Source organism: Macaca nemestrina, chromosome 14 (genome assembly GCF_043159975.1).
Source record: "Macaca nemestrina isolate mMacNem1 chromosome 14, mMacNem.hap1, whole genome shotgun sequence".
NCBI lineage: Eukaryota > Metazoa > Chordata > Mammalia > Primates > Cercopithecidae > Macaca > Macaca nemestrina.
This window is the reverse complement of record NC_092138.1, coordinates 3,990,378-4,017,488: the sequence shown is the minus strand read 5'-3', so window position 1 is coordinate 4,017,488 and position 27,111 is coordinate 3,990,378. Positions and strand designations below refer to the sequence as shown.

Sequence of the window (27,111 nt, the reverse complement as noted above, 5' to 3'; positions counted from 1 at the left end):
TTAGGTAATTTGTGTTTACCACTAATGTGCGACAATATAATCTTACCAGTGGCTGAATAGGAAATTTTAGCAATATTCAAGACCTGTCTTTTTTTTTTTTTTTTTTTTTTTTTTGAGATGGAGTCCCGCCCTGTCGCCTAGGCTGGAGTGCAGCGGTGTCATCTCAGCTCACTGCAACTCCCCACTGTCCGGGTTCAAGTGATTCTCCTGCCTCAGCCTCCTGAGTAGCTGGGATTATAGGCACACACCACCACACCTGGCTAATTTTTGTGTTTTTAGTAGAGACGGGGTTTCACCATGTTGGCCAAGCTAGTCTCCAACTCTTGACCTCATGATACACCTGCCTCGCCTCCCAAAGTGCTGGGATTACAGGCGTGAGCCACCGCGCCCGGCCAAGACCTGTCTTATTTCTTGGTGGTTTCAATATCCACACAGATTATACTTCCAATAATAGTGGTCTTTCAGTTCCTTGATCTATTTCCCTCCACCCTAAGTTAGCCATTCACTTATAATAATAACTCTAACCATTACGTAGTATTAATAATGGCAGACTTTCTAAGAGATAGGTACTCATTATTCCCTTTCATAGATAAGTGAATTGAGACATAAAGATAAATACTTTGCCTGTTGTTTCACAGATGGAATTGCTTAAACCAGAATTTTATCCCAAAAAGTATTGCTTCCAGCATCGAGACTCTAACCATTATACATACTGTTTCTCTATATACCCTAGTATTCAACCACTACCTCCTTACCATTCTAGCTTATAACCACTACCTCCTTACCATTCTAGCTTACTGTATTTTGTACTATAGCTCAATATATCAGCACTGAAAACCCATCCTACCTGCTTTTCACTGTCACCCCTAACCCTGTATCTTCACTTTCATCTTTCTTGGCTTTAATTCTGTGGTCAATCATTATGATGACTGCTTTGCATATAAAGCTTGCTCTCTTTTTACTCTGTCACACTTGGTTGGCTAAACCCCAACCCTTGAAAACTTAATTCTCTAGCTACTCTGTCTGGAGGCAATACCTTTTCCACCATCTGATGACCTTAACTATGTCACTAAATAAATAGAAGTAATCCAAAGAGAAATTTCAATCTCCCATCACCACATCTACCATCCACCTACATGTATCTGTTCTCATATACTCTACCTCCTCTTCTGTTTCTAAGGATGAACTGTCCTTGTTCCTTGCTAAAGCCAGCTTCTTCACATATCTCATCCATTCTCAGGAATTCAGCAATTATGCCTTTTTTCCCCAGTATTTTAAATTTTCCCTCTAAATTATTCCTTCCAGCATACAAGCATTCTATTTCTCCAGTCTTAAAAACAAAACCTCTTTTCCTTTTCTCCTCAGTCTACTACCGCATTTCTTTCTTTCCCATACTGTCTTACATTCATTACAAGTAGACTTCCACACTCACTTTTCTACCAGAATTATTCTGATCCTTTTTCCTTTTTTTTTTTTTTTTGAGACAGAGTTTCGTTCTTGTTGCCCAGGCTGGAGTGGAATGGCGCGATCTCAGCTCACTGCAACCTCTGCCTCCTGGGTTCAAGCGACTCTCCTGCCTCAGCCTCCCGAGTAGCTGGGACTACAGGTGCACACCAGCATGCCCGGCAAATTTTTTGTATTTTTAGTAGAGACAGGGTTTCACCATGGCCAGGCTGGTCTTGAACTCCTGGCCAGGTGATCCGCCCACCTCGACCTCCCAGAGTGCTGGGATTACAGGTGTGAGCCACCGCGCCCGGCCCCTTTTTCATTCTTAAAAGGCTTTCTTTACTTGCTTTCTTCACTTGGCCTAGCATAGTTTTCTTTCTACCTGTTAGGCCACTCATTCTCAGTCTTCTTATACTATAATTCATCTCTAGATCACTTATAATACCTAATACTATGTAAATAGTTGTTACACTGTATTTTTTTAATTTGTATTTTTTATTGTTGTATTCTTATTTTTAATTGTTTTCTTCCAAATATTTTTCATCCATGATTGGATGAATCTACAGATATGGAGCCTGCATATACAGAAGGTTGGCTGTGTAGTGATTTAAACTAGATACATGGACAATGGGCAAATGATCCGAACTAGATCAGTGATATTTCTCCAGAGGAATTTCCTGCTAGAGCTATTGAGATTTTCTCAGTCTACTGGGGTTACTTAACTTGTAGTAAGCCTAGGATTGCAAAAACTGTCCTGCTTACTGTGTTGAGACACCTTACTAAGAATTGGTGAGAGAACCCAGATGACACCACATGAACAACTCCTTCCCTGTGTCCATCTAGCTGTGCCTGAAGCTCAACTTACCCACAGCTGCTTTTATATAAAGTATTAAAAATAATCCTTCTTTTGTATGAGGAAGCTCTCTTCTTTCGTTTGCCTATTAAACTTTCCCCTCCTTCACCCACCCATGTGTGCCCATGTCCTTATTCTTCTTGGTGCAAGATGATGAACCTTGGGTATTTCCCCAGACAATGAAGCTGCTTCACTTTGAGTCGTTCCGCTTATCAGTTTGTCTGCTGTCCTGGGTTAATCAGTTGGTGGCTGATAGGGTATTGGAATCTGTTCCTCTTTCTTTTGAGCTATGTGAACTTGGAGACTTCTGTGAGTTGATTTTCTCCGAAAAGTTCTATTCAATTCACCAAATGTATTTGAAAACCGGTGTTTACCAGGCCCTGTGATGGGCACCCCGGGTACAGAGATAAGAAGAAACCTCATCCTTCTGACCTTAATCTCAATTTTGAGTCCAGTAGAGAAGATAGACAAATAACAAGTGATTTAATGGAGTGTTGAAATCATAATAGAAGAACTAAGAGACTAGATAGAGGAGAGGAGGTGCTTCTCTCCCAGGGTTGGGAAGAATCACTAGCAGTTTCTAGGCTCCAAGTGTGGGATGGACATGCATGCAAAGGCCCGTGCAAAGGCCCATTGGCACACAGGAACATTGTATGTCCAGAAAACTGGAAGTATTGCATGCAGCCACAGCATAGGATGTGTGTCAGGAGCCAGGTTTTGGAGTGTCCTATTTATGTGATGTGGTGAGGAATTTTTAAAATGTATCATGGAAATTCAGATACACAAAAGAATCGTGTAATGAATATCTGTGTACTCATCACCTATTTCATTATTCATCAGCATTTTTCTACTCTTGTCCATCCCTGCTCTCCCCACTCTGCTGCTTATCTGTAGCATTGAAATGAAGGTGGCCAGCCAACAGAGTGACTGGCAAATAGTGGGCAAGCAGTGAATGTGAGTTCCTTGACTTCCTTTGCTTCTGTGTGGTGTTACCTGTGTCTCACACTCTTCCCCTTAGTTTCAACTGTAGTTGTTATTCAAGTTGGATTATCTCCTTCTTCCTAAACTCATCAGGCAGAGAGAACTTTACTTTGATTGACAAAGTTGACAAAGAATCTTGTTTTCTTTTGAGCATTAAGCATATGTACACTCCTCTTCTTTATCCCTGTGAGGCCCTGGGGATAGTATATGGTGTACATTCATTTGGGTGTCATTGTACCAGTTAATGCAGAGTTTTGTGCAGAATTGATATGCCATATATATTTATTAAAGTGATTTAAATTTCTAGCTTCTTCCCATATGCTTGGTGTGTGTTCATCTTAAGGGCCAAATGTGGGGGTGTGTGTGTATATATATATATATCATATCATCTCTCTTTTCTGATTCCTTCTGGAAAACAAGCTTTTTTACTTCTTCCTTCCCTTTCTGATAGAACATTTACATTTTTGTTTTTACATTATTTTATTTTATATTTTATTTTAATTAGACAAGAGTTTTGCTCTTGTTGCCCAGCCTAGAGTGCAAAGGTGTGATCTTGGTTCACTGCAACCTCTGCCTCTCGGGTTCAAGTGATTCTCCTGCCTCAACCTCCTGAGTAGCTGGGATTACAGGCGCCTGCCACCAAGACCAGCTAATTTTTTGTAATTTTGTATTTTTAGTAGAGATGGGGTTTCACCATGTTGGCCAGACTGGTCTTGAACTCCTGACCTCAGGTGATCCACTTGCCTCGGCCTTCCAAAGTGCTGGGATTACAGGCGTGAGCCACCATGCCAGGCCTAATTTTATTTTTTAAATATTAGTTTGTATTTAATGTTTCAAATTATTATTCTGTTTCGGGGCCAGTACAATGAATTAGAGCTAATGCATTTAGGAAATATGAATTACAGGTAGTTGAGGGATCAAATTACAAAACTAACCTTTTCTTCTGTTTCTTCTCCAGGGTCTGCTCTCTTTTTTGAGTGCCCCACTCATAGGTGCCCTGTCTGATGTGTGGGGGAGGAAGCCCTTTCTTCTCGGCACTGTATTCTTCACCTGCTTCCCAATCCCGCTGATGAGGATCAGCCCATGGTGAGTGACTTGGCCCTTCACCTCCCGACTGCCTGTTTTGAGTCACATGTAAATTATACTTACATTTGCAGAGCACTTCTTAACTATTAACAAAGCAGTTGTACTTGTGTTTTCATTTGATTTCTCTGGTAATACTGAAAGCCAGTTTGGACAGTTGTCATTATATCCATTTTATAAATGGGGAAGTGAAGACATTCTAGAATTAAGTCTGAGATAAGTTATTTAGGTGAAGAAATAGAAATAAAAGATGCCTCTTCAGGCAGCTGATGTTGCTATGATGTCAGGTATGGGAGTTTAACCCTGGAAATGGGCTAACAATCTCCTGTCTTCATCACTGTGGCTTTTAGTTGACTTTGTAAATATATTATATTTGTCAGCTCATCGCTATGGGGCACTGACACAAACATAGTTTATATCATAATAGGCGGGAGTCACTTTAAAATATACTATAGTAAGGCTGATAGCCTATTTTAAATCATAATGTGAATTTGAGTTCGTTTTTTTTCCTTCTTTTTTTTGAGATGGAGTGTCTTCCCCTGTCGACCAGGCTGCAGTGCAGTAGCATGATCTTGGCTCACTGCAACCTCTGCCTCCCAGGTTCAAGCAATTCTCCTGCCTCAGCCTCCTGAGTAGCTGGGACTACAGATGGCTAATTTTTGTATTTTTAGTAGGGACGGGGTCTCACTATATTGGTGAGACTTCCCTTGAACTCCTGACTCCTGGTTACCTGCCTCAGCCTTCCAAAGTGCTGGGATTACAGGCATGAGCCACTGTGCCCAGCCCTTTTTTTTTTTCCTTTGTATAAATCAGGAGAGTATTTAGCATGTGACCAAAGCCCATTTAGTTACCAAAGGTGGGTCGGAATTTGCATGTGAGCTGTAACTTAGTTGGTTTTTTTTGGATAACAGAAGATGGTATTTTGGTGTGTATTCCTATTGCAGAGATGCTCTTATGTGAAGAACACACTTACATATGGAAGTTTTGTTTTGGTTTTTAATCCTATTAATATATTTTTTGGGGGGGGGGGCTCGTGTGAAAATATTTTCATTTGATTATTTGGTAGGAATTTCATGCTAACATCTATCACATTCTAAATTTATTGGGTACCCATAATCATTTTATTTTCTATGAGTTGATGAATTTTTTGGTATTGAGTCTTTATGTCCAAGATGTCATGCTTTTCCAATGAGTTGGGACTTTTTAATGTCCTTTTTTTAGCTTAAAATTTTTTCTTTAGATCTTGTACATTTCTTGTTAAGTTTTGTTCCTATAAATTTTATCCTTTTTGTTCTGCTGCAACATGAGCTCTTCTAATTGCTTGGTTTTCTAGGTATGTTAATATCATCTGTAATTTTATCTCTTTCCTTCCTGTTTTCATACTGCTCACTGCTTTTGCTAATTGCTTTCACTAATGAATATTAGTAAATCAAAGTGATGATTTTGGTCTTATTTTTCTTTATATATATAAAAAGGGAGTATTGTAGTGTTTCGTCATTAGGTGTTAAGCTAGTTTTTAGACTGAAAAATATTCCTATTGTATACACAGATTTTTAAAAAACATTAAGAGTACATGTCAGATTTTGATGACTTTATAGCATTAATGGATATTATTTGCCTTTTCTCTCGGTTTTTTTTTTTTGAGATGGAGTCTCGCTCTGTTGCCCAGGCTGGAGTGCAGTGGTGCAATCTCGGCTCACTGGCAAGCTCTGCCTCCTGGGTTCACGCCATTCTCCTGCCTCAGCCTCCTGAGTAGCTGGGACTTCAGGCGCCCGCCACCACTCCTGGCTAATTTTTTGTATTTTTAGTAGAGATGGGGTTTCACCGTGTTAGCCAGGATGGTCTCGATCTCCTGACCTCGTGATCTGTGATCCCCTTTTCTCGTTAGAGCTACTAAAATGAATAATTATATTATAGATTTTTAAATATTAAATATTTGTCTATCCTGAAGTAAACCCCACTTTTTGTTCTATAAGATTTTTTTTTGTTAATTTTAAACTAGGTTTTTAAAAAAGCATCTATCACATGATAGAAATTTTTGGTCTTAATTACACTAATATAATATTTTTCATTATGATTTCTGCTTTTATGTAGATCTTCAAATCATTTGTTGTATGTCTTTTTCTTACTTATAGCTAGGATATTTGAGAAGGTTTTTTTCCTGTCGGCTACCTTTAAAAATAAAACTTTTACCTAATCCCTTTATTCTTTCCGTTTTTCCTCTTCTTTTGTTTTTTTAGGGGGCATGTACTGACCCCCTTTGAACAATGATGAAATTAGTATGTTTCTACTTCTTCCTGTCTTAAATTTTTTTGGTATATTTAAGTATATATACATATACAAGTATACTTATTTCTTTATGTGTAATCTTGACATGATGTCTTTGGCTCAGGTAATAAAGGTGTACATATACTCTTGGGTCATTAAAATAATCTTTTTATAGGTGGTATTTTGCGATGATTTCTGTGTCTGGAGTCTTCTCGGTCACGTTCTCTGTTATATTTGCCTACGTAGCTGATGTCACTCAGGAGCACGAGCGAAGTACAGCTTATGGATGGGTAAGATAATAGACTATATATTTTTTTAACCAGAATAGTAATTAACATTGTATTAGAAATTTACTGGAAAGTGAATTAGTCCTTTCCTGCACTGCTATAAAGAAATATCTGAGACTGGGTAATTTATAAAGAAAGGAGGTTTAATTGTCTCACAGTTCTGCAGGCTATAAAGGAAGCATAGAGGCTTCTGCTTCTGGGGAGGCCTCAGGAAGCTTTTACTCATGATGGAAGGCAGAGCCGGAGCAGGCATCTTCACATGACTGGAGCAGGAGGAAGAGAGAGCGAAGACGGAGGTGCTACACACTTTTAAACGACCAGATCTCAAAAAGAATTCACTCACTATTACAACCAAGGAAGGTGGTGCTAAACCATTCCTGAGAAACTGCCCCCATGATCCAGTCACCTCCTACCAGGCCCCATCTTCAACAATGGGGATTACAATTGAACATTTGAATTTTTAAAAAAATTATTCTGATTTGTTTCTTGTTATCTGATCCTGAGGAGTGTTAAGCAGTCAAGGTGCACGAGTCTTTGTGCACCTAATTTTAATTGGAGAGGTGCTGAACCTCAGCAATGTTAATCCATTGTTAACTCTATTGGTGGTTGTGTGTTTTGGACATACATTTGGGACATGGTATGTAGAAAAGGACTACGTTCACTCATTCATCAAATACATAGTTGCTGAATAACAAAAGTTATAGGAGACCGTTTTTCTGATAATTTCACACCAGACAGTGTTTCTAATTTTCTCAGGCATGGTAATGGCATTATGGTTATGTAGAAGAAAGACTTGTTAGAAGATAGCTGAAGTGTTTTACATCAGTGTCAGGACTCTGCCAGTTATTTTCAGATAGTTCAGGGAAAAGATAGCATAGCATGTGGATGTGCATGGGTGGGTATGTGTTCCAAGCCTGAACCTGTGAGACATGGAAGTATGCTTTGTACGATTCTCCCATCTTCCTCTGTATTTGAAAACATTCAGAATAAGAAAGTGGAAGAAGAAAGATGATCTGGCTAGGTTGTGGGGAATAGGCTGGAGAGAGATTGAATGCCAGAAACTTAGGTTATTTATCTCCTTTTCCTGGGTGTTTTAAATCTGCTTCCTGGAGTAGAGTAAGTTCTCATTCATCGCTGACTGAATGAATAACTTCCTGAATCAATGATGGACATATAAATGAGTTACTACCGTTTCACAGAATACAACAGTTTTTACTTTGTTGACTTTAGACATCAGTAGTTTGAAAACTACTCTTTCAACCCCACTTCCCTCTGACTATTCTACCTTCCCTCTCTCTCCTTGCTTCTTCCCTCCACTCCTGAATGTCCCTCTCATGCCATGCCCCAAAAAGGGGCTTCTCCAGAGTCGTGATGGAGGAGGACAGAGATAGAAGCTGATAGGAAAGCTTCAAATAAGGCAAGATTTGGAGTTCACTCAGGAACACCCAAAACAGAAATAGGCCGGGTGCGGTGGCTCACGCCTGTAATCTCAGGACTTTGGGAGGCTGAGGCGGGGGCAGATCACAAGGTCAAGAAATCAAGACCATCCTGGCCAACATGGTGAAACCCCGTTTCTACTAAAAATACAAAAATTAGCTGAGCGTGGTGGTGTGCACCTGTAATCCCAGCTACTTGGGAGGCTGAGGCAGGAGGATTGCATGAACCCGGGAGGCGGAGGTTGCAGTAAGCCAAGATTGCGCCACTGCCCTCCAGGCTGGCAACAGTCAGACCCGCCTCAAAAAAAAAAAAAATTCCACCCCCCCAACTCCAAAAATTGCCCACCCCCCCGCGCCCCCGCCAAAAAAAAAAGAAAAAAGAAGGCAGGTTGTTCATGTTCAACATGTGCCCATAAGGCTTGGCCAACAGAGTGGTGAGGGACAGCTTTCTTCTACGGCATAGGAAATACTGTTGAGATACTCATTTTTCTGCAATATTATTAGATTTTTGTTCCTCCCTTTCAGCTGAGAAACCATTCACACAGCTGTTGAGCTGAGCAGTAGTGCTTTCAGGAAAGATTTAAGAGAGTTCTAACCAGAAGTGCCTGTGACTTCATTACCCTCTCCAGCTCAACTCCTCATTGTATAATGGCAGTTAGGATTAATGTCTACTCATAGGGGCACTGAGAGAAATCAGTGAGCGTGCACATCCGGACTGAGACAGCACTCAGCTGAAGTGTGCTCCCAGCCAGCATAAGCAACTCAGCATGCAAGGCTGCCTGGATTGCAGTCTACCTATCTTACAGATATAGGAGAATTTATTGCCAATTAATTACAGAATGTGTCAATCAAGTTCTAAGGAGCATTTTGAGACCCATTAAAGAACAATATAAAAATATGTGCAACTTCCTTACTCAAACTTCTTCATTAAACCAAGAAAGTAGTAATTCTTTCAGGGCTACAGCAATGATTAGTCAAATTAATAAGTGAGTTAACACTAAGAGTTTGTTGTGGTGAAATCATTCTTTAGATTTATTCATCAGAGTTGTATTGAATGTTAAATGAAAGAGGAGTTTAGATAAAAAAACAAACTAAGCAAGTAGGCTACTTTAGGCTTTAAGATAGACACATTTTGCAGAGTTTCATGAGGCCATAGACCCTTTAACACCTGAAGATGCTGCAGCAGTGCTGCCCTAACACCTGAGAAGAGTGTAGGAATGTTCCCATAACTTTGCATGTCGTTGCAGTTTATAATGCAGTTATTTGGTTGCCCTGATACTCTTGAATAAAGCGGGAAAAACTGAGGGCAAGAGCTTTGTTGTCTTTGTCTGGTACATAGTAGATACTCAGTAAATATTGAATGAAGGATTCCTATTCCCCAAATTGGAATTTTCCACATTCTTTTTTTTCCCTTCAAAAATACTTATTTTTAGCTTTTATAGTACTTTTAGTATAATACTAATTTCAGATATAGTGTTTTTTTATTCAGTTGGAAGATGATGGATAAAAATTTTTTTTATTGCCAGAATTTTTATGATTTTTAATAAAATCCATTAGAAGTTTAAAAAGCTAACTTAGAGATATGCATTTGACATTTAGTGTGGTTATAATTTGGAGTTTGCCCAGTAAGCATCTGACCATTCAGATTGTGTTCTAAATAAAGTGGGCATTCCACATGCTTATAGATATGCAGTGTGAAGGGCTTCACTGTGGCTTTAGGTTGTGGGTGTGCTTAGCTGGTTCTGTGGTCAGGTGGTGACAGAGAGACAAATCTACAGCTGTCTAGTCAAAAAGCTTCAACTTCCACCTCAACGAATTCTTTGTTGTTAATAGTTTTTTTCCTAAGAATAGCAGATGGTTCCCCCTGACGCCCAGCAGTGCTAATGAAATGACCACCACGTGATAAAATGTTCAAACGGTGCAGTGTTTTTAGAAGATTAAATCAAGCACAGTTCCTGAGTAGTTCATAGGTTTTGTCATCAGCCCTACAGGAATTCTTTTCATACCGTCTCACATCCCCAGTCCCCAGTTAAAGAAGACCAAAGAGCTAATGTTTTATTTGTGGGGAAGGTTTTTACAGTTTTTATTTCTAATAAGATAATTGTTTTTCACTCTTGTAGCTCTGCAGGGTATCTCCAGTTAGTTAATAGTTTGTGAACACATTCTTAAATCCCTTTAATTCTTTTTCATTCTTAAAATTTATATGCAACACATTTCTTTTGTCTTACTTAAAGCTAGGGAGGCATGGCTGCAGGTATGCACCTGTGGGAGCCTGGTTGAGTGTGCTTTCCTGAAGGTGTGCACCTGCAGCAGGCAGGACCTGGGTAAGGAGATGCTTTCCCCACAGGTGTTCACCTGTGGGACCCTGGGTGAGAGTGTGCTTTCCCACAGGTCTCAGCCACCTTTGCGGCTAGTCTTGTCAGCAGCCCGGCCATTGGAGCATATCTTTCTGCCAGTTATGGAGACAGCCTCGTTGTGCTGGTGGCTACAGTGGTGGCTCTTCTGGACATCTGCTTCATCTTAGTGGCTGTTCCAGAATCTCTGCCTGAGAAAATGAGACCGGTTTCCTGGGGAGCTCAGATTTCTTGGAAACAAGCGGACCCTTTTGCGGTAAATAAAAATATGGAAATATTTACTTTCCTAAATGTCTTTCTAAGCCAAGCAAATGAAAGTATGTATGTGCAGTCTCAAAGATCCTAGCAGTTGTTGAGTTATTTCTTCAGTAAAAATAGAAAAACAAAATTAATTGCAAGTAAGGGATTTAGTCTTTGTATTAAGAAACATATAGAATTGGTACTTAAGCATGTCTTAGGGGAAGAGAGAGAAAATGTCTAGTTAATTCTTGATGAGAATTTGGGAAGAAAGTTTCTTTTTGCATGGTTGTTTTCATCCTTTTTAAACAAAATAAGTGAAAGTGATCATTTGAAGTGGTCATTTTCACTCATTTTAACTCAAAAAGGATAAATGCCTTTGGTTTGAATGAGTTATTTTAATTTTGACCAGAGATGTTTAATTTGTATGTTACAGATTATTGTTTTCTATAATATGTCTCTCCCTCCCTGTCTCCCTCCCTCTCTCCCTCTCTCCCTCTCTCCCTCCCTCCTTCCCTCCTTCCCTCCCTCTCCTCTCCTCCACCCCCTTCTTTTTTTTTGGCATGGGAAGGTGATGTGTCACACAGCTGGAAAAAGTATCTTATGTCTCACCTTCTCTCTACCCTACCTGGTTTGAAATTGTTCTTGGGGAAAAAAAAATTTGTACACAAAGAAAAGAACCAGCGGTTTGGTTTTCACTTTTTGTCCCCCAAGTTTACCTTTCAGAAAAATTCATTTAATTAGTTAAAAATTACTTTTTCTAAAATACCACGAGCACATGACCTAGGGATCCTGCTTGTTCTATTATTGTCACAATGTCAGACACCAAAAGAAATATTTAGAGAAGGAAGCCAGTAGTGGGGTTGGGAGCCAGCCAGTTAGGCTTCCCACCTTCTTTTGTAGTGATCAAGTTACACATCAAAGCTCCTCTGTGAAGTAGAGCAACTGTGGCTTACTTTTCAGGGCAATTGTGAGGATTATTGTTAATGTGTATAAATTAACTAGCGTAGTGTCTGTTGCCCAGCAAAGTCTCAACAAACATTAGCTGCTTTTGCTATTAATTACATAAAAGCTATGGTCTGATGACCTAGAAACTCTGCAGCACTTTCCATTCCTTTGGTATTAACTTGCCATTTGGTTCTATTCAACAATCCTATGTATGTAAGAAGGATTTTTCAACAAGGTTGTAACATTCAACAAGTTCTTACCAGTTTGACCCTATGGCTGGAGCATACTTATCTGTCTACCAGATATACAGATAAATTGAATATGAACACTTTGAAGAATAGAGTGAATTTACATATATGGAAACCTCTGTACTGAATATGACTTTAAAGAAGTTACATTATGAATCGAGAGAAGTGATTTTCTTAAAAGGTTCTGTAGGAATGTATTTCCAGGTTTTGTTTATAGGAAGTTCAGGATCTGTTCAGGAATTTTAATCAGTGTGTTAACAAAGATGAATAAGTGTGTTTTGTGGGGGTTTTTTTTCTCCTTCTTTTTAGCTATATGATTTGAAATACATACCTCTGAAATTAAGACTTGTAACTTTCTCAGAAAGATGGTGATAGAACTTCCTTTTATTACCATTTGACTTTTGTTATTCATCTTAATAGATCAAAATAATGAAGCTAATGTCCCAGAACATTGGCAACATAAATGGGTATTGGCATTTTAAGTGTGTTCTTTCTGCTTATTCTCAGTCGTTGAAGAAAGTTGGAAAAGATTCTACTGTCTTACTAATCTGCATCACCGTGTTTCTTTCATACCTTCCTGAAGCTGGACAGTATTCAAGTTTTTTTCTCTATCTTAGGCAGGTGAGTAGTGAGTGGCTAGCAGCCTTTCAATACCAGGAAAATCAAAGATGGAGATTTGTCTAAAGATATTTTGAGGAAACCACTGCAGAGGAAAAAACATGTGAACTTGCTTCTAGTTATAAATGTAGGTGCTGGCATATAATTACTAAACAGGGCACCTTTAATGCAAGGATTTATAGTAAGATAATTACTGTGGAAAATTTTTTTTCTTGAGAATCAGAATTAGCAGAAACATAATTTTTTTTTTTTTTTTTTTTTTTGAGACAGAGTTTTGCTCTTGTCCCCTAGGCTGGAGTCCAATGGCATGATCTTGGCTCACTGCAACCTCCACCTTCCAAGTTCAAACGATTCTCCTATCTCAACCTCCCGAGTAGCTGGGATTATAGGCATGCACCACCATGCCCAGCTAATTTTTGTATTTTTAGTAGAGACAGGGTTTCACCATGTTGGCCAGGCTGGTCTCAAACTCCTGACCTCAAGTGATCCACCCGCCTCAGCTCCCAAAGTGCTACGATTACAGGCATGAGCCACCATGCCCGGCCGGTTTTTTTTTTTTTTTTTTTTTCTTTAAATAGACTATTTTTCTACAACAGTTTTAGGTTCACAGCAAAATTGAGAGTAAAATATGGAGATTTCCCATATATCCCCTATCCCCACACATGCATAGCCTCCTCCACTATCAACATCTGCCACCAGGGTGGGGAAATTTTTACAGCTGATGAACCTACATTGACAAATTATCTTAACATAAAGTCCACAGTTTACATTAGGGTTCATGCTTAGTGTTGTACATTCTGTGGGTTTGGACAAATGTATGATGACATGATAACATGTATCCACCCTTACAGTATCAACACAGTGAATTTTCACTGCAAAAATCCCTTGTGCTATGCCTGTTCATCTCTCCCTCCACCACCAACCCCTGGCAACCACTGATCTCTTTATTGTCTCCATAGTTTTGCCTTTTTCATTCAGTATGTAGCCTTTTTAGATTAGTTTCTTTCAATTAATAATATGCATTTAATGTTCTTTCATGGCTTGATAGCTCATTTTGTTTTTGGCATTTGTTTGGATTTGCCACTGAATGACACCTTACTTGCTTCCAATTTGACAGTTGAGCATAAAGCTGCTGTAACATTCATATACTGTAATGTTTTAAATCTTTAATAATATTAAATTTAACAGATAAAACTTATTTCAGACATGCCCTTGTTCCAAGTCTGACTGAAGCCAGCTTGCTGAGGCATCGTCAGTAGGTCATGGCTCAACTGCTGCTGTGGACTTCAGAGGGGCTCAAAAGCGTTAATCAAAATCTTCCCTCTCTAGAGTCTTTTACACTTTAAAAAAATTTATACCCCATTTTGTCCCTCAAAACAGATAATTGACTTAAGGCAATTAAAAAAAAGAAAACCAAAAACTTCCCCTTTCCGACCGTTCTTCAGCTCTCTGGGATTGCTCAGACCTAAACTGCCTTCCATTGCATCCTGTGCTCTTTTACTGATTTCACTGCAAGGCAGGCCTTTTCCTAATGGTTTACTTTGACAGAGCAAGCTTCCTCCTAAGATAAATTCCTCTTTTTCTGGTGATATTTAAAAATGAAATATATTCTTCATTCTGATAGTTTTCCTAGGTCTTTTTCATTAGCCAGTTGTGTGCCTGGAAGCAAGACACTCATTTATGAAATGAGAACAATGTATATAATTTAATCCCATAATTTTTAAGGTCCTTTTCCTGAATTTTAATATAGGGCAAAATAATGTAACTTTTTTTTTTTTTCTTGAGACGAAGTCTCGCTTTGTTGCCCAGGCTGGAATACAATGGCATAATCTTGGCTCACTGCAACCTCTGCCTCCCGGGTTCAAGCTGTTCTCCTGCCTCAGCCTTCTGAGTAGCTGGGATTACAGGCATGCGCCACCACATCTGGATAATTTTTTGTATTTTTAGCAGAGATGGGGTTTCACCGTGTTGGTCAGGCTGGTCTCGAACTCCTGACCTGATGATCTGCCCACCTCGGCCTCCCAAAGTGCTGGGATTACAGGCATGAGCCACCGCGCCCAGCCCCAAAATAAGCTAACTTTTTAAAAACTTGATATTTAAGACTTAAAAGTTGTAGACATTTCAGAGATACTGTTATGGTCAGAGGCTTAGAAATCATTGCCTGGTTACTTTGGCTGCTTGTTAGAATCACCATGGGAGCTTTTAAAACATACCAGTGCCTGTGTCATACCCTCAGAGAGCCTGATTTAATTGGTCTCCAGTGGTCTTCCAGCATCTCACTGCTCTCCTTCCCTTGCTCTCCTTATCCCTTGTCTTTTGCTCACATCATGATTTTAATGTGCAGGCAAAGTTGAAAGCCGCTAGCTTTGCTAATGAGCAGTGCTGTATTGGTAGCATCAAAAGTCAGTCATTTTCTTTTCATTTTTTATTACTTGATATTTATCAATTTGTGGTTTGGGGATGGAGAGGATATATAAAACAACAGGTAGACATATAATAGAAAATGTCTGAAAATAACACAAGTTGTTCCTGCTTATAATGATTTCTTATATCAGTTTTAGATATAAATTAGTGGTTACACAGGTTCAGTTTTCAGCACTGTCTTAATTTGCCACTGGTTTTATGAATTTTCCTCAACTTACTGTAATAGAACATAATATTCCTTATTATTTTATAATATCTATATTACTAAAGTGTTTTCATTCCATTTCCTTAGGTCATAGGTTTTGGATCTGTTAAAATTGCAGCATTCATAGCTATGGTAGGAATTCTGTCTATTGTGGCTCAGGTGAGTATCATTTTATCTATACTTTAAAAATTAAAAAAAATCCTGATAACCATAGTTTCACAGGAAGCCACATATAAAAATACAGGGAGATATTCCCTGAACTGCTACCTCACTCCCTCACCCCCTGCTATGGTAAGGTCTTGCACAGCTATAGTATAATACCAGATCAAGAAAACTGATGTGAATGTGGTCCACAAAACTATTCCTTCTTATATAATGTGTTGAGGTTATTTTCTTTTTTGAGGGTGTAATTTAGGGGAAATTTTTTATGTTTTTATTTAAAACAATGTTTTAAAAATTATGTCCTTGACCAGGCAGCCCAGCTTGGTGACTGGCATCCACTCCTTGTCTTCAGCCTTGCCTCTCTCAGCTCAGGGGCCCTGGCCCGATGCCACTGCCTAAGCCTTCTCACCACAGTGGTTCCCCGTCCCAGGCCCCTGGGGGCCTCTGGTGCTCCCCTTGCACCGGTGTCATCTGCCATTTAGTGTTTTCTCGGAGAAGATGATTTAGGAGAACTTTGATACAACTTTCCCTGCTTTTTAGAATATTTGTCATAACCTCTGCTGGGTCAATTATTTTATTTGCTTTTACACCATCCAAAATAGTAAATAATTATAATCTATCTCTGGATTGCAAAATCAACTAAGAAAATGTTTCAGTGTTATTTTAATCTTGAAATGTAAGTAGAAGTGAAAAGCAGAAATGAAAATTGGTAACTGCTTCAACTCCTACTGTTCCCAGGACTGAAGAAATATGAATCAGAGCATTAAAATATATTCAGTGAGGGCCGGACATGGTGGCTCACACCTGTAATCCCAGCACTTTGGGAGGCCGAGGCAGGTGGATCACCTGAGATCAGGAGTTCCAGACCAGCCTGGCCAATATGGTGAAACCCTGTCTGTACTAAAAATACAAAAATCAGCTGGGTGTGGTGGCACGTTCTTGTAATCCCAGCTACTCAGGAGGCTGATGCAGGAGAATCGCTTGAACCTGGGAAGTGGAGGTTGCAGGGAGCCGAGATGGTGCCACTGCACTCTAGCCTGGGTGACAGAGTACAACTGTCTCAAAAGAGAGGGGGGGAAAATATATACATATATAAAATTTTCAGTGAGTAAAGAGCATTAACCATTTCCCCATCTATTGTAAATACAGTACCGGAAAAGGTGAAGCATATTGTCCTCAAATTAATTCACTGTTGTGCTGAGGCACATTCACTGTATTGTGTGGTACTGCCTACGGGTTGTTTCCCTGAAATGGCTACCAGGGAAGCAGAGCATTCTTCTGTGGTAACCCTCTCTCAGGGAGAAATGAGAAGGCTGCAAAACTGCTTTACGAAAATACTCCATTTGACAAGGCTTATGGGAATGCATCAAGGCAAAGGCCATTTTTGTTTTTGTTGAAATGTGTTGCAAATGTAAATTATGTTAACCTTTCAAGTTGATCATTTTGGTTTTTTACAAAATCAAACATTAACTCTAGTTAGTTAGCCCAGCCATCTTTTTTTTTTTTTTGAGATGGAGTCTCCCTCTGTTACCCAGGCTGGAGTTGGAGTGCAGTGGTGTGATTTCGGCTCACTGCAACCTCCACCTCTCAAGTTCAAGTGATCCTACTGCCTCAGCCTCCCAAGTAGCTGGGACTACAGGTATGCGCCACCATGCCTGGCTAATTTTTGTATTTTTAATAGAGACAGGGTTTCACTGTGCTGGCCAGGCTGGTCTCGAACTCCTGACCTCGTGATCTGCCTGCCTCGGCCTTCCAAAGTGCTGGGATTACAGGCGTGAGCCACTGCACCCGGCCAGCCCAATCATCTTTTATCCAATCCCTTTTCAGACTGTCTCACTCTAGTTATATTTAGCAGAGTATATATTTGTTAAAATCAAACTTACATCAATTCCAACTTCATAACCTTCCAGCAGAAGCTCTTATGTTCTGTAAATGTTCAGCAGGAGTTTGCTATTCACAGATATTTAAGTGATTAGCATTTCTCCAAAGAGACTGAGGCTGTCCCTGTCAATCATGGTAACTGGTGAACAGTTGTGATATTCTTTCGGGAAGTGCCAGCAGAGCACCAGGTAGACAGGCTTCTTAGGGAGGGGGCTGAAAGCGTTGAGCCCCAGGTCAGGCTGGGAGCCCCCAACACTCCACCCCTGTAGAGAGTCATCAGTTCTGTCTAGACTCTGAAGTTGCAGGTCAGGCAGTGTGCCCTTAGAGGTCCCTGGTCATCAGGGAAAGGTCTTCACACACAGAGCTTGTATTTTAATTCTGTGTGTTGATGTGGTTTTTCAGAGTTGTCTCCTTTAATTTGCAGACGGCCTTTCTTAGCATCTTGATGAGATCATTAGGAAATAAGAATACTGTCCTCCTTGGCTTGGGCTTCCAGATGCTCCAGTTAGCCTGGTACGGTTTCGGATCTCAGGCCTGGTAAGCCTCACTCTTAGATTCTCATAAACTGCCAGACAGATGCCTCTTAGGGAGCTTGGGGTGGACGGGTATGATGAGAAGGAAGCAAGGGTTATTTTACTGGTTTGGTGTATTCAACATTGCAGAAACCATTAGGCTTTAATTTGGGGAAATGTGTAGCTAGATAACAGGATTATTTATAAAGACTGCCTTCATGTCATTGGACTTTCACAGAATTGTTCCTTAATTGAATGTATCTCTCTCTTCCCTCCAGCCCCCAAATAAAGTTTTATGTCTACTTTTTAAAGCATATGCCAGTTTTTTTTTTTTTTTTTCCTTCCCTGAGACGGAGTCTCACTCTGTTGCCCAGGCTGGAGTGCAGTGGCACGATCTCAGCTCACTGCAACCTCTGCCACCTGAGTTCAAGCAATTCTTCTGCCTCAGGCTCCTGAGTAGCTAGGATTACAGGCGTGTACCACCACGCCCAGCTAATTTTTGTGTTTTTAGTAGAGACGGGGTTTCACCATGTTGGCCAGGCTGATCTCGAACTCATGACCTTGCGATCTGCCCGCCTCAGCCTCCCAAAGTGCTGGGATTATAGGCATGAGCCACCTCACCTGGCCACATACGCCAATTTTGAGACACTGAATATAGTCAAAAGCAAAACAAAAAGATACAAAAAAATGACTGATTATGGCAAGCTTCACTATCATTGACTATCATTAGCTATCATTAATTGAGTGACCTTGGGGCAATAACATAACCTTAATAAATCATTTGAGTTTGAACACAAAGATTTCTTCCAAAACCATGTGCATTCTGCCGCAGTTATTACTACCATATTAGATTCCCATAAACAGCAAGGAAGGTCAAAATAAGCTCAGTGGAATAAGAAAAAATAGAAGGAATTGTGAGTTTTGTTTTGTTAATGTGGCAGGTTTCTCCATGTGCCTGGTGGGCAAATGCAGAAATGCCATCTCCATTTTAGATGGTAGAGCTGGTCCTTACTTTGGACACATAAACAGACAACATAATTTAGAGAAACTAGAATTGCCTTAGTTATCAGTGTTTAGTTTGGGGAGTAAGTACATGTGCCCATTCGGAAATTCAGAATTTCATTTGATCCGCTTGCTCTTTTTTTTTTTTTTTTGAGAGAGAGGGTCTGGTTCTGTTGCCTAGGCCAGAGTACAGTGGCACAATCATGGCTTACTGCAGCCTCAAGCTCCCAGGCTCAAGCGATCCTCCCACCTCAGCCTCCTGAGTAGCTGGGAGTATGTACATGCACCACCACGCCAGGCTAATATTTTGATTTTTTTTTTTTTTTTGTACAGACAAGGTCTCATGTTGCCCATGCTAGTCTTGAACTCCTGGGCTCAAGCAATCCTCCTGGCTTGGCCTCCCGAAGTGCTGGGATTACAGTCATGAGCCACTGCCCGTAGCTGTCTGTGACTTTTTACCAGATTAACTTGTTTGATTCTCCTTGTTCTTTTTGATTTTGCTCCTGTGAACTTTGCTTCAGTAGGTGATTTAGTCACATCCATGCAGTGTTAAAAAGACTGTCATCATGTAAGGTTTTTCTTTTTCAGTAATGACCATCCCAAAGTTGGGGCCTGACTTTACTCACTCACACTTCATACTGTTAAAACTCTTTTATTGAGAGAAGGACAAAGGTCTAAAGAGGAAAGCAGGGTCTGTTTTTCCAGTTGGAGGCACACCATGCTGTTGAGGGGTAGCAAACTGTGTAGCTCAAGGGCAGTGTGAAGGTGAGCCTTTGAGAGGTACAAAGAAAAAATGAGAAGTCAGTGGAGAAAATGTGATATTTATAGAAACAAAAATCTCCTTGCGAACTTCATTGAGGTTATGTCTAAAGACGGCAATAGGGAGACCAGAGAGAAGAAAAGTTTGTAAAAGAAGTAAAATCAATAAACAAAGGTTTCCTGGCCCTTCTGTCCGCATCCTAGGCCATTAGTTTTCTACAATGTGATATGTAACCTTGTAGGTTTAAAAAAGAATGCATTTTTAGAGACAAAAAAATAAATAAAATGTAACAGGAGAAAACAGAAGGCATTTGTACTTTTGCCACTGATTGCATTCTGAATAGTGAGCTCTTTGAGGCTGGCCTGCTGCCTGACTGTGCCTGTCCTGTCATTGCAGGATGATGTGGGCAGCAGGGACCGTGGCTGCCATGTCCAGCATCACATTTCCAGCAATCAGTGCCCTCGTCTCTCGGAATGCAGAGTCAGATCAGCAAGGTGAGGTCACTGCCCGCCCTTGTTTTTCTCCTTCAGTGGTAGACCTCCCTGCTAGAAGCCGGAGAAGCTCTGAGTTCTCCCCATCGACAGCAGGAGCTGACAGCCATGTGGCCCCTTCTCAAGGATCATACCTATTTTCTTTGTCAGATAGAAACATTCTGTTTTCCTCTCTGCTTTAATCTTACACTTACATTTTTTAAAGCTAGACTTAGCAGTTCAGATTACTAACAATTAGAACTATTAATATTCCCTTTTCAGTTTTGATACCTCTTCTTTAGTGTCACAATTAAGCAGACTATAGTCACATTTTAACAGATGTCTATTAAATAATGAAAAACCAGTTAACCACGAGTTACTTAATTACTTTATTCACTAAAATGTATTTGGAATAACTCATAGTCTGTGAGCGTAATTTAGAAAATAGTATTTGAGAGTAGTAAGAAAAAGTCTGTGTGGTTGTTGATAGTTAGACGTTGAGTGAGAGATTAAATTAAAATTAAGACTGCTATGTGGAAAATAGCTTTCCACCATCTAGATCCATATCTCATCCTTCCCGTGCTTCTGCTTCCCTTCCTGTCCTGTCTTGTCCTGTCCTCCCTTCCTCCCTCTTTTTCCACCCTTCCTACCCCCACCCCCCACCCCCCATCCTCTACCCCCACCTCCCACAGGATCTCACTCTGTCACCCAGGCTGGAGTGTAGTGGTGCGATCTTGGCTCCCTGCAGCCTCCGCCTCCTGGGCTCAAGTGATCTCCCAGTCAGCCTCCCAAGTACCAGGGACTAGAGATGCACACTACCATGCCCAGCTAATTTTTTGTATTTTTAGTAGAGATGGGGTTTCACCATGTTGCCCAGGCTGGTCTCAAACTCCTGGGCTCAGTTTACCTGCCTTGGACTCTCAAAGTGCTGAGATTACAGGCGTGAGCCCCCGTGCCTGGCCTGCTTTCCTTTCAAGCAGTTCCCATGGCTAGATTTAATCCCTTTCCTTCTCTATCTGCTAATGGCTCACCTCATTGTATTCAGGAAGAAGTAGTAGAGAATTTTAGAGGGAGAAAAAATGTTAATGCCTAAGAGCCCTTTAAAAAGTTTTAGTAAAAAACTATATTGGAAAGGATAGTTTATTCATTGCTTTTTTTTTTTCTATATCAGAAGTTAGGTATCTTCCTCATATTCATTGTTAAATATTGTCCCTTGAAGGCCACACATTCTGTATGTCGTCACTCCTGACTACAGTAACTCACTTGGCTTGCATCCTCAGGGAGGTGCTGTGTCTGAAGTGAAGATGTGACCCATCCGTGGAGTACTGTCACTGCCTTGGCATCTGACAGACACCATCCTGTCATTTGGGGCATGCATTTTCTTTTGACTGTTTTTATACTTATTCATGTCAATATACATGTTTCTGAATGTCAGCATATAAAAGTTTTGGAACACATTGTATTAGGCTGAATTATATACTACCATTTTTGATTTACAGAAACATTCATTTCATACAGTTCAAGCTAACTTTTTACTTGCTATGTTAGAAAGCATTTGGCACTTCTGGGTTTTTCAGTGTAGGTCTCTAGGGAGACAGGCCTGGAATACACCTGTGAAGATGAAGTCTGCCTAGTGGGGACTGATCTGTATTCCTGAGACCAGGGCTGGCAGAGGTGAAGAGCAGGTTTTTGTTGTGAAAGCACCAGAAATGACCACAGCAGGGAAATCTCAGTTGACAGAATAGTGGAAATTGCCTGAAATGGGAGGATATTAAAGTTTTGGATTTTATTTTATAATGGATGAAGTCTTCCTAATCTACTTTCATTAGCATGCTTTCTCCTCAGTCTTGCCAAATTAGTATATCTTGGTTGTGAGAAAGTACTGTTCAGCTCCAAATCTTGTGATGCCTTTCCGAGAAGACTGGCATTCTTTTCTTTGTTCTGATTTAGGAGTTGCCCAGGGGATCATAACTGGAATAAGAGGACTATGCAATGGCCTGGGGCCAGCACTGTATGGCTTCATATTCTACATGTTCCATGTGGAACTGACTGAGTTGGGCCCGAAATTGAATTCTAACAACGTTCCCCTGCAGGTAATTTGGTCGTAAGTCTAGTTTTGTAACAACAGTTATGTATGATTATAGCAAAATCCTGTGACCTTAAATTTGGAGAGCATTCTTACTTGTATGTTACTATATTTTATTTGACAGCAATAAGTATTGTGTTCATTGCTTCTCAGGATCAGGGAGGGGTCATTTTAGTGATTTAATTAATATCTTATGTAAAAGATACGTCTTAACTTTGTTCAGATTCTGTTTTCACCTACACAATCACTATGCTATTCTCTGGCTAAGCCCAGACCAGTTAAAATTTGAAATGACCTAAAAATCCAGCTAAAAATTGAGCTAAGGTACTTTTTGTGCTATTTATTTGAAATTTCTTCCCTTGTTCCCTCTAAGCCATATTTAGTATAGATATCTATATAAAGCTGGAATTAATGTTAACGTACAAAGGTGCATGATCTGAAGTCATAGGATGGGATTATAGGTTAACAGCTGTTGCTTAAAAGCTTACAGTTTTGCTGAAGCTATTTAGAAGTGGTACAGAAAGCAGTTAATTAGTTGCCCTTTTTCATATTCCAAACACCAAGCTCTAGTGGAGTTTGCCTTGACATTTAATGAAACATTTGCTTATGAGAATATGATTCACTTTTTGGTGGTGTGTTTTTTTGGGTAATCTAGGAATAATTTCGAGTTAAAAGACTAACTGTATTCTTGGTCTCCATTTGTTTTCCACATCCATCAGGGAGCTGTCATCCCAGGCCCACCATTTTTATTTGGGGCATGTATAGTCCTTGTGTCTTTTCTGGTTGCCTTATTCATTCCTGAATACAGTAAAGCCAGTGGAGTTCAAAAACACAGTAACAGCAGCAGCGGCAGCCTGACTAACACCCCAGAACGGGGCAGTGATGAGGACATTGAACCACTGCTGCAAGATAGCAGCATTTGGGAGCTCTCTTCATTTGAGGAGCCTGGGAATCAGTGCACTGAGTTGTAAACTCGGCAGAAGGTGGGATTCTGCATACGCCATCTCTGAGAGCCATGGAGGGAGCCACACCCCTGGTGACTTCATGGTGCCGGATGGGAGATGCTAGCGGCATCCTTCAGGGCCAAGTTTGATAAATACCACCACCATCGTTCTGCTCTTCCTCCTCCTGGTTTTTTTTTTTTTTTCTCTTACATTTTTTTTCCTGTTTATACATTAGAATAAGATAAGATTTGAAATACTTCCCTGCAAATAATGTGCAACTCTCAAGGTGAAACTCAAATAGAAAAAGTCATCTCGCTGGTAGAAAGGATGGCTTTCCTGTAATGACTGTAGACTAAGTGACAGCAGTCTTTCCATGCCCTTTTCAGCAAAAGGTACAGAACTATAGTGGGACTGCCATCTCTGGCAAGATTTCAGGTAAAGAATGTCTTCTTAATTTCTACCTTCCTGTTTCTCTGAATCAGCCCATAGGTGTTGATGAGTGGCCACTCTTAAGAGTCACTCAGTATCAGGGATCTATTGTCTTTGTTCAAAGGTCAAATAAAAACCTAGTCTCCTTTTATTCTACTTCCTATTCTTGGCTAGAATGAAACTCAGCATATATACACTTCTGGACATAAATAATATTGAATAGTGATTACCTTTACTAGATGAAAGAAATTTTTATTACAAACTTAAATCATGTAAAACTCACAACGCAGATTCCTGGACCTAGTGTCCTGGTTTGGTCCGAGGTGATTTTACAGAAGAAAAAAACAACTCAAGCATTCTGGTGACAACACAGAAATTGTAGGCTGCTTCTAAGAAAGTTAGTAACAATTTGGAAATTCCTAAGTAGGATGAGAGTTAATAACTGGATACAAGTGAAGTTTATATCCAAGTTCAGACTCATAGGCATCATTATGATTTGCTTCTTCCTATGTCTCCCATGTCCTACTTCTCATCCATTACACTCCTGCCTTAACTGCTCTGTTGTAGTATGCATTTGTTTTTAATTCATCTTTATTTCAATCTGTTTGACTTTCGAATCGCATGGGAATATGCACATTAAGTTGCTTTCTAAAATAAGGTTTTATGAAGCTGAGTTTCATGATAAGTGTCTTGCTGTTTTTTGAGATGTTTTATGGACAAAGAAAACTTTACAGATTTATATGTATTTTGCTGCACCGGTAAATGGACCATTAACTAGGGCCCACCTTTAACAGAGCACTCCTTTGAAAGTTTTATAGGTATGAAATATATGTAGATATTTGTAAAGGGTTTTAATTTTTTTCTGATGGGGTGCTGTGTAAATCTTGTATTTATAAATGTAATGAAGGTATTGACAGAAAAAATATATACAACTTTTATAAAGGATTGTGTACTGACTGAATACATTTAAAAGAAAATATATTTTGAAACCTGTTCTGCTATGAACAGAGATAACATATCTTTTTACTATGCTATTGGTTTTTAGGTTAAGCTTCTTAATGCATAATAAATTTACAGTGGATACTTTTATGTCTTTTGTGTCTTTTTTTTAAAGCAAATAGCATCATTGCTCTTTTGTGTTCTCTGTTGGGTGGGTTTCAGTTAAACTGAGTTGTAATCTTTCAGCTGATGCAAAAGGTTTGTATTTTCAAAAAAATTTTATTTTTAACAAAATTCCTTCAAAGTCTCCCTTCAAAAACATCATAACTACAGATGCTCCTTGACTTACCGATGGGGTTCCAATCCTGATAAGCCCATTGTAAGTTGAAAATATCATATGTTGCAAATGCATTTGTTACAGCTTAGAAGCTTCAGCACTTTCATTATCAGCATGGTAGAGTATTGGTTGTTTACCCTCCTGATTGCATAGTGATTGGGAGCTGCAGCTCACTTGCCACTGCTTAGTGTCATGAGAGAGTATCATACCACATATTGCTAGCCTGGGAAAAAAATAAAAATTTGAAGTATGGTTTCTACTGAATGTGTATCACTTTTATACTGTCATGAAGTTGGAGACCATCTGTATTTTTATTTTTAAAAAACAGGGACAGAACAGAAATGCATATATCCATGTTCACAGCATTCATAACAGCCAAAAGATGGAAAAAAGAACCTAAGTGCCCATTGACTGATGATGAATGGATAAACAAAATAGGTATATCCATATAGCAAACTATTATTCAGCCTTGAAAAGGAAGGAAATTCTGACATATGGTGCAAAATGGATGAGCATTTAACACATTATGCTAAGTGAAACAAGACAATCACAAAAAGACAAATACTGTATTGTGCCACTTAATGATATGCCTAGAGTAGTTACATTCAGAAAGCAGAGTAGTGCTCACCATGGGGAGGGAGAAGTAGGAAGCTGTTATTTAATGGGTACAAAGTTTCATTTTGCAAGGTAAGAAAAGTTCTGAGATGGTAATGGTAGGTTGTACAAAAGTGTGAAAGTGTACTTAATGCCACTGGACTGTATCCTTAAAAATGATTAAAAGGATAACTTTATATGTATATTTTACCACCATTTGAAATAAATGCTCTCATGGCATCTTTTTTATCATTGCTTATCACAATTGCAGTTACTTTACCCATTTTAACAAATATCCCAGCATGACAAACATCATTTTTTAAAATTAGTTTTAAATTTCGAAAAGATTTACCATTTCAACCATTCTAAAGTGTACAATTCTATGTTTTAAATATATTCACAAGGTTATGCCTGAACTTTACTTTTCCCAAAAAGAAATCCTGTGCCCTTTAGCATTCACTGTCAATCCTCCCTTTCCCCTCCCCTGGCAACCGTTAATCTACTTTGTCTCTCGAAATTTGCCTGTTTTGAACATTTCACATGAATGGAGTCATGCAGTATATGACCTTTTGTGTCTGGCTTTTCACATGTTTTCAAGGTTCATTCATGTTATAGTATGTCCAAATTTTATTCCTTTTTAAGGCTGAATAATACTCCATTGTATATACATACACGTTTTAAAAATTCATTTATCAGGTGATGGACATTTGAACTTTCTCCCTCCTTTTGGCTATTATGAATAATCCTGTGGTGAACATTTGTGTACAAGTTTTTGTGCAAACATATGTTTTGAACTCATCATAGGTATATAGTTGGGAGTTAGATTGCTGGGTTCTGTAGTAACTTTATGTTTAACTGTTTGAAAAACCACCGAACTGTTCTCTGCAGCAGTTGCGCACTTCAGTTTCCATCAGCAGTGTAGGAAGGCTCCAATCTCTATATCCTTATTAACACTTGTTATTTTCTGTTTTGTTGGTTATAGCCATCTAGTGGGTTTGAAATGATCTGTGTGTGTGTGTGTGTGTGTGTGTGTTTTGAGACGGAGTCTTGCTCTGTCACCCAGGCTGGAGTGACTGCCACTTCCACCTCCTGGGTTCAAGCAATTCTCCTCTTGACTAGCTGGGATTAGGCACTCACCACCATGCCTGGCTAATTTTTGTATTTTTAGTAGAGACGGGGTTTCACCATGTTGGCTGGGCTGGTTTCAAACTCCCGACCAAGTGATCCGCCCCACCTTGGCCTCCCAAAGTGCTGGGATTACAGGCGTGTGCCACCGCACCCGACCCCTCATTGTGGTTTTGATTTGCATTTCTCTTAATGCCTAACGAAGTTGGGCATCTTTTCATGTGTGTGTTTGCCATTTGTATATTGTCTATGGATAAATTTATTTGAGTCCTTTTCTCTGTTTTACAATTCTGTTGTTGCATTATAAACATAGTTCATGTATTCTGGATATTATTTCTATCAGATACGTGATTATCAGATACATGGTTTGCAGTATTTTTTCACATTATGTGGGTCGTCTTTTCACTTTGTTGATGGTACCCTTTCATGTACAAGGTTGTAGTTTTTGATGAAATCAAGTTTAGCAATTTTTTTCTGTTGTT

General features: G+C 39.6%; 1 protein-coding gene across 5 annotated transcripts in view; it reads left to right on the top strand.

Moving 5' to 3' along the window:
• Positions 1 to 24,723, top strand: part of LOC105498889 (major facilitator superfamily domain containing 14B) — a 119,380-nt gene extending 94,657 nt beyond the window's left edge. For all 5 annotated transcript variants that reach the window (XM_011771273.3, XM_011771272.2, XM_071077522.1 and 2 more), the window contains 9 exons: positions 4,239 to 4,366; positions 6,807 to 6,921; positions 10,746 to 10,964; positions 12,649 to 12,762; positions 15,476 to 15,547; positions 17,856 to 17,968; positions 20,102 to 20,199; positions 22,126 to 22,268; positions 22,981 to 24,723. In XM_011771273.3, coding sequence (XP_011769575.1) covers positions 4,239 to 4,366; positions 6,807 to 6,921; positions 10,746 to 10,964; positions 12,649 to 12,762; positions 15,476 to 15,547; positions 17,856 to 17,968; positions 20,102 to 20,199; positions 22,126 to 22,268; positions 22,981 to 23,232 — 1,254 coding nt within the window. In that variant the 3' untranslated portion in view covers positions 23,233 to 24,723. The remainder of the gene's footprint in view (positions 1 to 4,238; positions 4,367 to 6,806; positions 6,922 to 10,745; positions 10,965 to 12,648; positions 12,763 to 15,475; positions 15,548 to 17,855; positions 17,969 to 20,101; positions 20,200 to 22,125; positions 22,269 to 22,980) is intronic.
• The last annotated feature ends 2,388 nt before the right edge of the window (positions 24,724 to 27,111 follow it).